Source organism: Otolemur garnettii, unplaced genomic scaffold, assembly GCF_000181295.1.
Source record: "Otolemur garnettii isolate 467f Iridium unplaced genomic scaffold, OtoGar3 scaffold00058, whole genome shotgun sequence".
In the NCBI taxonomy this organism is placed as follows: Eukaryota; Metazoa; Chordata; class Mammalia; order Primates; family Galagidae; genus Otolemur; species Otolemur garnettii.
In genome coordinates this window covers 6,424,692-6,436,768 of record NW_003852453.1, presented here as the reverse complement: position 1 = coordinate 6,436,768, position 12,077 = coordinate 6,424,692, and the positions used below count along the sequence as shown (strand labels likewise).

At 44.2% G+C, this 12,077-nt stretch overlaps 1 protein-coding gene across 2 annotated transcripts in view; it reads right to left on the bottom strand.

Moving 5' to 3' along the window:
* The window catches only part of FTO (FTO, alpha-ketoglutarate dependent dioxygenase), a 402,518-nt gene that overhangs the window by 270,730 nt on the left and 119,711 nt on the right, over positions 1-12,077 (bottom strand). For both annotated transcript variants that reach the window (XM_012806866.2, XM_023514740.1), the window contains exon 3: positions 371-995. In XM_012806866.2, the coding sequence (XP_012662320.1) occupies positions 371-995 (625 nt within the window). The remainder of the gene's footprint in view (positions 1-370; positions 996-12,077) is intronic.

Below are 12,077 nucleotides of genomic sequence, written 5' to 3'. Positions count from 1 at the left end.
CACACAACACACGTGTGCAGGCGGTCACACATGTACATGCAGCACAGACACACACCCGTGCACGCGTATGTATCTCCTGAGTCACACAACACACGCGTGCAGGCGGTCACACATGTACGCACAGCACAGACATACACCCGTGCACACGTATGTATCTCCTGAGTCACACAACACACACGTGCAGGCGGTCACACATGTACGCACAGCACAGACACACACCCGTGCACGCGTATGTATCTCCTGAGTCACACAACACACGTGTGCAGGTGGTCACACATGTACATGCAGCACAGACACACACCCATGCACGCATATATATCTCCTGAGTTATATCACATTCAGGACTGCTTTTCCCCAGAGCAGACTGTACCTTCACAGCTATAACTGTACACTGCCACTGCTGACCGTTCCACCAGATTTTCGTCGTGATGCCAGCTCACTGCCATTTTCCCCATGCCAAAGTAAGGTTCCTCTTTCAGGTATGGCATTTTCTGAGGATCCATGAAGTTCAGCAGAGTTACGTTGTACGCTGCTCTGCTCTTAAAGTCCACTTCATCTTGGTCATAGGATGACCCCATGCCAACCCTGGGGAAATCTCCAGACACACACAGCGGCACGGCGTCCTCATTCTCCTTCTCTTTGGAAGCCAGTTCTTCCAAAGCCTGGACGGTTTCTATCTGCAGGTAGTCATTGAGCTTGAGGAAGGTCTGACAAGCAGCGGCTATTTCAGCCTCACCGTATTTCACACTGGAGCCTTTCACTGGCCAGGGCACCGTAAAGAGTCTGGTGTTGAGGTACTTGTACGTGTAGCCTGGATTACCAATGAGGATGCGAGACACCGGAGTGAGCAAATCTTTGCCTTGGATCCTAACCAGGTCCCGAAATAAGCAGCCGTGCTTGTGCAGGGTGAGAAAGGCTTCCTGGGCCTCCTTGTGGATGTCCTCGGGCACACTGCCGGCCTCTCGGAGAACTAGTTTAGGGTATTTCAGCTGCCACTAAAAGAAAACCAAAGCAAAAATGCACATTTGTGAATAGTCATAATTTTATTATCTCCAAAGTCGTGTTTCTTTGTAAGCACTGGGGTTGGGGTGAGGAAACCGCTGGTGACAGGATTCATATCTCCCAAGCCTAAAATAGAAAACTAAATAAAACAAATGTCATCAAACTCTACCCTCAAGATTTTCAAGTTCAATCTATTAGTAATCATTAATATAAACAAAAAATAAGAACAATTTGGGCTTTGACCTTCAGTACTTACTGCTCTGTGATCACTTTTCCTGACCCTAAATCTTCCTTCCAGCCTTTGGCCCTCCCCAAACACAATTTGATTAACTGCTTACCCCACTATTTATTTCTCACAACACTGTTAATACTAACCGCACAGTATTATCGTCTCCAGTCTGTAGATAACACTACTGAAGCACAGGGACATTTTAACATCTTGCCCAAAGTCACATCCAGGTGGATTTGGAGCCACTGGGATCTAGAGTCTACACCAGTGCTTTTCACCCTTTTTTATTTCACAGCACACTTGAACCTATAATTAAACTTCCACGGACACTTAAAATTATGTCGATCAAAAAAAAAAAGACTCAAAAAAAGAGTATACTTACTGTGCTTTTAATGTCTTTCAAAAATAATTTAATTAATGCTCTTTAAAAATTTTGACAGCACATCTAAGATCCTCTCACGGCACACCAGTGTGTCACGGCGCACCAGCTGAAAACCACTGGTCTAGACGGCTGCAGACATGAGTTCTTAACCAGGATTGCACGGCCTCTCAGTAAATGACAGACTAGGTCCTGTTTTGACACTGTCACTGAAAAAGAACTCACTCCTCTTGGGCAGATAGACGTTAAGTTCCATGAACACAAGAGCCTTTACAACGATGTTCATGGCTATAATCCTAGCGCCCAGAATGCACTTAGCAAGTGGTAACTAAATGGACAGATGCATAGATGGATTAATGAGGCATTCAACTACAATTCTAGAGAGCTGTAATGATTCCACTAGTGTCATTAGAGGAGAGTCACATAAGACAATTCCCTCTCCTAATACAGAAGTAGCTGGCCTTACTAAGGTAATTCAGGGCTGCACCATTCGCTTCTCAGCCACCACTCTGGCTACTCAGGACTTGACACATAAATTGGCGTCAATCCAATTCCCTGATTCTGTATAATGCCACCAATTTTTTTTTTTTTTTCAACCAAAGCACAGCATTTTACACTCGGCCCTATAAAGTTTAATCTGATCCCTTCCCTGCTGGCTTTAGGCTAAGTCCTAAAGGAAGGAGTCGGGCATGATCCGCACCTCGACTGTCCTACACTGGCTGCTGAGATACATCCTGCTACATCTTCATTCACAAGCCACTCTTTACACCATGAGCAGGGCACGATCACTTGCTCTTTTATATGTTTTTTCATTCAACATACGTTTGCTGAGCACTTACCAAGCACCAAGGATAAGGCGCCTGCCCTCACAGAGCACAGCTTTCTACCAAATCAGGTAAATAAGTCAGGAGAGCAATCCCAAGTCATGTTAAGCACCAGGACAGAAACAACCAAGGAGAAACCTGTCCTTGGAGTAAGAAGGGTGACCAAAGGAGATGGCACTTACGGGGAGGTTTAGAAAACACCAGATGTGTGCCGAGGTGGGGAAATGGCTTCCTCGAAAGAGAGACCAAAAAAGCAAAGGCCTGGAGAAGAAGAGCGGCCTATTCTAAGGATTAAAAAAGGCCGGTTTTATTAGAGTTCAAGAGCTGAAGAGAGAGTGGCGTGTAGTGAGGATGAGGAGGAAGGCAGAGGCCGGGTCACATAGAGCCTGGCAGGTCACAGGTCACAGGTCACAGTAAGGAATATGGAAATGACTCTCAGTGCCCTGGATGATTTCGAGGGGAGGAGAATAACAGACTTACCTTTTATAAAAATGAATCTGTTAGTATATTGGGCACGAATTGGAAAACAGACAAACATGAATGCAGAAAATCCAACTTGTGCTATTACAACCTTCTAGGAGAAAAGCGATGATGGTGTAGATTAAGACAGAGATAGATGGACAGATAAAGTATTATAAGAAGAACAAAAGGATGTGCTTATGGAATGAAGAAAGGATAGACATTAGGGACGACTTCCATCCATATTGCTGGAGTCAGTAATCAAATAAACAATTTCCCTTTCTTTTTGAGACACAGTCTCCCTTTGGTGCCCTAGGTAGATTGCCCAGGGCTGTGGGGTCACAGGTCACAGCAACCTCTAACTCTTGGACTCAAGTGATCTCCTTGTTCCAGCCTCCTAAGTAGCTGGGACTACAGGCAATCACCACAACACCCCACTATTTCTTTTTTTTTTTTTTTTTTTTTTTTTGAGACGGAGCCTCAAGCTATCCCCCCTGGGTAGAGTGCCATGGCATCACGCTCACAGCAACCTCCAACTCCTGGGCTCAAGCGAGTTTCCTGCCTCAGCCTCCCAAGTAGCTGGGACTACAGGCGCCCGCCACAACGCCCGGCTATTTTTTGGTTGCAGCCATCATTGTTGTTTTGGCGGGCCCGGGCTGGGGATTCGAACCCGCCACCTTAGGTGTATGTGGCTGGCGCCTTAGCCGCTTGAGCCACAGGCGCCGAGCCCACCCCACTATTTCTAGAGAAGGGGTTCCCGCTCTCACTCAGGCTGGTCTCGAACTGCTGAGTTCATGCAGTCCACCCGCCTCAGTCCTCCAGAGTGCTAGGATGACAGGCATCAGCCACCGTGCCTGGCCAATTTCCTATTTTCTGAAATAAGGAAAACTGGCACAAAGCAAAGGAGAAGAACGGGGGGGAATGAAGATTTCCATTTTGCAACTGTATTCATTAAGCTATCTATGAAATCTCCAAGTGAAAATAGCAAAGGGAGAACTGGACACACATCTGGAGCTCAGAAGAGAAAGCGGGGCCGAGGAACTCAGTGTGGGAGTTGTCAGCACACAGCTGGTTTCTGAAGGCCGAGAACTGCATGAGATCACCGAGGAAAACAGGACAAATACAGGAAGGGAACCAGAGCTATTTCCTGAATCACAGAAGAATGTTCAACAATGAGACCAAGCAGAACCCAGGGCAGTGTACTAACGCAGAAGCTAAAAGAGCACATGCCAAGAAGGACGGAACAGTCAACCCCATAGGCTGCCCCAGAGAGGCCAAGGGAGAAGAGGACAGAGATTGTCCAGCACATTCAACAGCATGGAAATCACTGGTGACGATGACAGGAGCAACGTCAGCAGAGTGTGGCAGGGACAGGAGCAGGCTGAAGACGGAATGAAAGAGGAGGCAGTGGAGACGGCACGACTCCGAATGGCTCTGCTATGAAGGAGAACAGAAAAGCAGGGCTGTTGATACGGGGACGCTGCATCAGGGAATAATCATCCTACTGATGGACAGCCCTGGAGTCTGCAGGTGGACTCGTGAGGCCGTGGATGCAGAAGAGAGGGCCGATAACCAGGGAGAAGGACCCGCAGTGTGGAGCAGCAGTCGCCCAAGTGAGGTGCGCAGGGACCCACAAAGCAACCCATTACAGTTGGGGGTGGGGGGAGAATAGCAGAACTGTTTAATTTTTAATCTAAAAAGAAAGAAATCAAGCTTAATGAAAATATGCACGCACATATACACATATAACACATATACAAACATGCTTAGCGTGAGTGCTCTCATCACAGACACGCTGTGGGTGTGCACCCCTTGTGTACCTGTGTCCATCTTGTAAATCCAGTGGTGTGCTAAAGTTCCTTCACATCTGCTCAGAGGTGCCTACTGTGTACAGCTCTCCCAACTGTGCGTGCATTAACTCTAGGTTGGTAGTTTGACGTTGGTCAGGGTGAGAGTATTTACAGGACCGAAATCAAGAAACACTAAAAATCACTGGGTGTGGTAGTTCACGCCTATCACCCCAGCTACTGGGGTGGGGGCAAGGCAGGAGGACCACTTAAGGCCAGGGGTTTGAGGCTGCAGTGAGCTGTGGTCACACCACTGCCCTCCAGCCTGGGTGACAAAGTAAGACCCCATCCGATTCAAAAACAAAAAAGAAGAAGAAGAAAAGAAAAAGAAACACTAAAAATGAAGGCCTGACAAGAGAATGTGATCAAACCACTTGGATAGGAGAAAAGATACCTCCTATATCGGATAGACTTGAAGGGAAGAGAAGATATAAATTCAGACAGGATGGGAAATTTGATAATAGGCAGATGAGGAAGTTTCAGAGTTTTTTGCAGGGGAGGGAGTTGGGTGGTTGGAGAACACCTCACTTTTCTCAGTGAAGTATGAAGTGATTCACCAGCTAAAAACGTATGCTAATTATTAGAGATGTTTGCCAAATAGTTCTGGATTCTTCCCCTGCCATCCAGCTTTTGGGCACAAGGTAGAATTACTTCCTAGACCCTTGTGACAGATGAAACGTGATTTCTTCTTGCCAGTGGGAAATAAGGGCTGTCACTTTCAGCCTGGAACATTCCACTGCCAGGGCAAGACCTTCCAGAATACTCTTTTCCCTATGCCATAGGAACCAGCGTGTGGCTGCCTGGATCTAGGAGTTGCTTTAATGGGTAGTGACTCTATGCCAACCCACAAATAATACATAAAATGAACAAGAAAGGTTGTTCTGGGAAGCCACGGAGATCTGAGGGTTGTTTGTTAGTACAGCATAATCGAGCCTATTCTGGCTGCTCCAAAGTGCAGGAAATAGAAAATATGCAGGAAGCAATAACGTACATACATGTGCAAACACACACATGTGCAAACAAATGTGCACACACACACGCAGGGGCTGAAGGCTGTATAAAATGTATGCATATTAACACGGGGATATTATAACCCTAAGAAATTGGAAAATCCACATAACCACATAAATACCACATATAAATACCCTGACATTAAAAACAGCATTATGAAAAGAAAATAATAATAATTACATGGGAAGGTATTCAGGAATGCTGGAGCTGCTCTCTCAGTGCTGATGTCCCCTCTCCCTCTGACCACACCTGCCTCTGTCCCTGCCGTCCCCTGGAAGGCACATCCCCCGATTCTACACCTGGCTGGTCCTTCTGACCTTTCCGCTCACTTTCTCACAGAAACCCCTAAATCTACACCTCAAACAGGCACCTTCCACTGCAGTTTATCACGAACTTTAAGGTTCTTGCATAGCACCAACTGACCTGTAACTATGTATTTATCTGAATTATTATTTCTTTAACAATCTATACAATGAGACTGCAAGCTTCTAGAGGAGACAGGAACAATTTTGTTCCCTGTTACGTCTCCAGCATTTGGCTAGATAGTAAGTGCTCACAACTCCTTTCTAAGAATAAAGAAATAAAAGCTGGGTGGTGCCTGTGGCTCAAAGGGGTAGGGCGCTGGCCCCATATGCCAGAGGTGTCAGGTTCAAACCCAGCCCCAGCCAAAAATTGCAAAAAAAATAAATAAATAAAAATAAATAAAGCTTTAAGAGTGAAGAAAGCAGATTCATGGATGTCTTAGGTGGGGGTGGGAAAAAGAGCTAAATGCAGAGGCATGAGGGAACTTTCAGGGGTACTGGAAATGTTCTAGAACAGCTGAAATGACAGCTATGCGACTCTGGAAAGTTACCAAACATTGCTGAACTGTATAATTTTATTTTCTTTTATTATTTTTAGAGACAAGCTCTCACTCTGCCAACCCAGGCTGAAGTACAGAGTCACAATCATAGCTCACTGTGACCTCAAACTCTTGCACTCAAGTCTAGACTGGTTCTCGAACCCCTGGGCTCACCTGATCCTCCGGCCTCAGCGTCCCAAGTAGCTGGAATTACAGATGCCAGCCACCACACCCCAGCGAGCTGTACAATTCTAAAAGGTGTATTTTATGACATTTATACATACATTTTATCAATAAATTTTTTAAATGAGAAGACTGATAGATTTGAATACATAAAATTCCAAACTTTTATATAAAATCAATCACAAGCAAAATTGAAAAGCAAACACTAATTGGAAAAAAAAATAAGCAACCAATATGGCAGAAACGGGCTCACTGTTCTTAATATACAGTCATTACAAATTTAATTTTATATACATATACAAGCCCCAAAAGAAAAACTCACAAGTAAATTAATAGAGAAGTCTCTTAAAATACTGGAAAAAAATTAACTACACCAAAGTCAGAAAAACATATATCAATATAATATATAGTAAATCATACTTAAATTAGTTCTTGCTATCAAATTTACATAGAAGAAAATGTTATAATGGTAAAGCATATTATTGGTGAGGGCAAAATTAAATATTCTGATAGTGTGTAATTAGGAATGCAAATTATTAAAACCTTGCTTAAGGCCAATGGAACAAGATCTATCAAATACTAAGTATGTTCATATCTTTTCATCCAGTTATTCTACTTCTAAGACTTTGTCTAAGGAAATAATTAGAGAAATATACCAAGATATAAGGATATCTATTATACTATTATTTATAATAGTTAAAAACTTAAAACCACCAAAATGCCCAATTGAGGATTAGAGGGGAAAATGGTATAAGCATGTGACCAAATATTAAAGTAACAAACTTAATTTTTCTCTTATAAACAACTTCAATAACAAACTATAGTCATAAAAGAAATTAGTAACAAGATAGTTAGATGAAAGGATCACAGGTTCATAAAAAGAAAATTGTGTATGTATACTCACAGAAAAATATAGCCAAAAGATTATGGTGGTTAACCCTAGGTTAACTAAATGTTCTTCTTTAGACATCTACATTATTTTTAAAATTTCCCAAGTAAATATAAAATACTTTTAATCAAAAAATCAGAGAAAAGATGTTACACCCCCAAATTCTTAATTTTCATGACTTTGGATTTTTTGAGACAGAGTCTCACTTTGTTGCCCCTGGTAGAGTGCCCTGGTTGAGCTCACAGCAACCTCAAACTCTTGGGCTCAAGCTGGAGCTACAGACACCTGCCATAATGTCTGGCAATTTTTAGAGACGGGTTTCACTCTTGCTCTCACTAGTCTCAAACTCCTGAGCGTAAGCAATCCACGGGCCTCAGCCTCTCAGCGTGTTAGGATTAAAGGCATGAGCCACCACACCTAGCTCATCACATTTTTTACATTTGCCGAGGGCTTCTTTTTTGATGACCTCAAATTATCAAAAATCTCTAATACAACTTCTGGTACTATTTAAATTTAACTTGGACTATTGTCCAATAATTCAGGAATTTTTTTTTTTCTGCGCACAGACAAATAATAATTGACTAATTGTCACTATCTCAAAAAACAAAACAAACAAAAAAAAAAGGCAAGAGAGGGAACCCCCAGCCTGATGCCTCCTTTGTTACTTATCAAGTAATTAGATTAGTGCCTGACATACAAAGGGACTAGGTAGCATTTGCTCAGTTTTTCTTTAAAAAGAACAAGTAAGGCTGGGGGCAGTGGCTCACGCCTATAATCAATCTCAGCACTCTGGGAGGCTGAAGCTGGTGGATCTCCTGAGCTTAGGAGTTCCTAGACCAGCCTGAGCAAGAGTGAGACCCCAACTTTACTAAAAATAGAAAAACTAGCCAGGATACTGGTGGGTGCCTGTAGTCCCAGCCACTCCAGAGGCTGAGGCAAAGGGATCACTTGAGCCTAAGAGGCTAAGGTTGCTGCAAGCTGTGACAGCACAGCCCTCTAACTGGGACTACAGAGTGAGGCTCTGCCCCCCGAAAAATAAATAAATAAATAAACAGTAACTCCGGAGAAGAACTGAACATTAAATAATTTAATATTAACTCGTTCTGCCAAACAAATGAGTTCACTTTCCGTTTTGGACAGGTAGTGCAGAACATCAGATATCACACAATAATCTGGAACAGCTGTTGGCAGATTTTCAAATGTTCCTAGAATATTTTTTTCATTTAATCCCATTAAAGTTTTTCCAAGGAATGTGCAGTCATGAAATTATATTACCAGTTGTCTGATCACATACTATATGTCTTGAGATCTACAAATGATTTTCTGGCATAAATGATAATTATACAGTTTAATAAAGTATCTGGAAAAGTATTTTAGATATAAAGTGCCAACATGCCGGGCCGTATCGATGGCTGAACGATGTGAAATGCTAGGCTCTCCAGAGACCAGGCTTTATTTTCTGCCTATTTTAAACCACTATATAAAAACTCTACTTTTTCTTTATTTTTTTTTAAAGAAACGAGATCTCATTCTATAGCTCAGCCTGGAGTACAGTGGTGTAATCATAGCATCCTCCGCTCCAGGGCTCAAGTGATCTTCTTGCCTTAGCCTCCTGAGTAGCTAAAGACACAGGTGTGCATCACCAAGTCCAGAGAATTTTTCTTTTTTTTTTTTGTAGCATCAGGGGCTCATTGTGTGACCCAGGCTAGACGCAAACTCCTGGTCTCAAGGAGTTCTATTGCCTGAGTCTCCCAAAGTGCTGAGATGACAGGTGTAAGCCACTGCACTTGGCCAAAATTCAACCTTTTCCTCTCAAGTCAAGAGATGCCTCTGAAAGGATTTAATCATACACAGAAGCCAGACATGGGGTTTTTTTGGTTTTTTTTTTTTTTGTAGAGACAGAGTCTCACTCTATCGCCCTCAGTAGAGTGCCATGGTGTCACACAGCTCACAGTAACCTCCAACTCCTGGGCTTAAGCGATTCTCTTGCCTCAGCCTCCTGAGTAGCTGGGACTAAGCGCCCACCACAATGCCCGGGTATTTTTTTTGGTTGTTGTTGTTGTAGTGTTGGTCAGGGCTGGGTTTGAACCTGCCACCCTTGGTACATGGGGCCGGCGCCCTACCCACTGAGCCAGAGGCACTGCCCACCAGACATGGTTTTAAGTGAAGAGAATACCAGTTTACAGGAGGCTTACTTAAATAAAGCTCAGTGGAACTCAACCTTCCATGGGGGAAATAAAATTTAAAATCTTCAAGTGATTTGGGAAATGCCATTCACTTAAAAGTATTAGGATACCCTGATTTCAGGGAAGTATATTTCTAATCCGTCTGTTAACAGATTTTACTGGTAACTCTTTACTGCACACTCAGCAATTTGCACCCTTTCACTCGGAATATTTTCTATATAATATTTGTTGTAAAATGCTTGCAAGTTGGAGGCCATACCAGGAATAAGGGGCTGTACTCTTTTCTTTTTGGCCAGGGTTGAGTTTGAACCCACCACCTCCGGCATATGAGGCTGGCACCCTATTCCTTGAGGCACAGGTGCCGCCCAAGGGGCTATACTCTTATTTGGCCCAGTTTCCACCTGCGTGTCACTAAGCAGTCACCGCTGAGGCCCTGCTGTAGCTACACATGACTCGCGATGACATGTGCCTTGCCACAAAGTGACACAGTGACGTTCATTTGGTCATTCATTCAATATTTGCCATGAGATGAACACATGCTATGTAGCAGGCACTGCAAAAGTGCCCTAAGTACAATAATTAAAACAGGTAGGTCCTGTCTGGATAGCATCTCACAGTTTAACACTATAGAAAGACGGAAACCGCAAGTCAGAGAGAGACTCACCACAATGAAAGTGTGAATGTCCTGTCATGGGAAAGGAAATAACCAGGAAGGGAAATCTGGGAAATCCTCATTAACTGAACACAAACTTATCAAGCACAGACCACTCGCAAAGTGTGAAAGTTCTGAAACAGACTGTGTTACGGGCCATTATTTCACCTCCAGAAACACAGCTGACAGCGTCCCTTCTGATTCACCCGTGCAAGTTCCAATTTGCTCAGCTTATCCCTGTTCCTGGGAGGGTGTCATTTGTTTCCATCTGCATGGACTTCACCTTTCTTGAGTTTTGTGTGTCTCTAAACTTTTGTAACGACCCACATCCTAGGTGCAGTGATACAGAAGAGAGCAAAACACCCATGTCCTTCGCAGGAGCTCATATTCTGGTAAGGACAGCCAGACAATAAACAAATAAGTAAGCAAAAGACATAATATCTTAGATGATTAAAAAGTGAAAAATGGAGAAAAGTTAAGCCAAGAAAACAGAATGGGGAGAGCTGGGGGGGGGGGCTGCTATTTCGGATGAGTGACATCACAGCAGGAGAATGCGAGGAAGGAGGATGTAAGCCCTTCAGAGAACTGGGCGGATGAGTTCCAGGCTGAGGGAACACTCAGTGCGAAGGCTTGGGGCAGGAGCGTGCTTGGTTTATTCCAGCAAGAACACAAATCCCAGCGTGGGGAGAGGGTGTCGGGCGTGGGGAGTGGGGAGAAGCGGGCAATGAGGTTATGGCAGCAGTCAGGAGCCAGAGCCTGTAGCACTTTGCAGGCAAATGGAAGGTCCTAGGCTTTTACTCAGAACAAGAAGGGAAACTATTCAAGGGCAAGAAAGTGTAAGGAGCTGATTTATGTTTTACAAAGATCACCCCAAATGCTGTGAATTAGACCGGGGGACGGAGGGAGATGCGGGGAAGCTATAGTGTCAGAGAGGACGGTAGCTTTGGCCATGGCATAAGTGGCAGAGACAGGGAGAAGTGATCAGATGTTTAATATATTGTAGAACAAGTGGGACTTCCTGATAGTTTCAGAGGATAAGTAGAATTGAGGGAAGGTCATTAAGGTGAGTACATGCTCACCAAAGAGAAAACGGGCTGAGGGTACAAGTAGGCACTCCACAGGAAGAATGCAGACAGGGCAGCGACAGGGCGACAAGGAACTTTGTCTGTCAGGAGTTTAAGGTTGGACACCACGCTAGGCCCTGAGCAGACATGAGACCAGGAGGTAGCCTGGGGTCACAGAGTCAAGGCCTGAGAGGACAGATATGCTGAGAACTCAGAACTTTACCTTGGAGGCGAGAGAGACACAAGGCTAGACGTATTTACAGGAAAACAGTTCTGATAGCATGGGGAGGGCCTAAGGACATGAGTCAGGAGGACATTAACAGTGTGGGGGCAGAAGATGTCGGGCACAGGCCTGAACGCCGCAGTGGAAAGAAGAAACAGAAAGTTTCTGGACAGGTAAAACCTCCAGGGCCCAGTTTGTGAACAAGAGCTGGAAGTGGGTGGTGCCTGCAGCTCAAGCGGCTAAGGCGCCAGCCACATACTCCAGAGCTGGCAGGTTCGAATCCAGCCT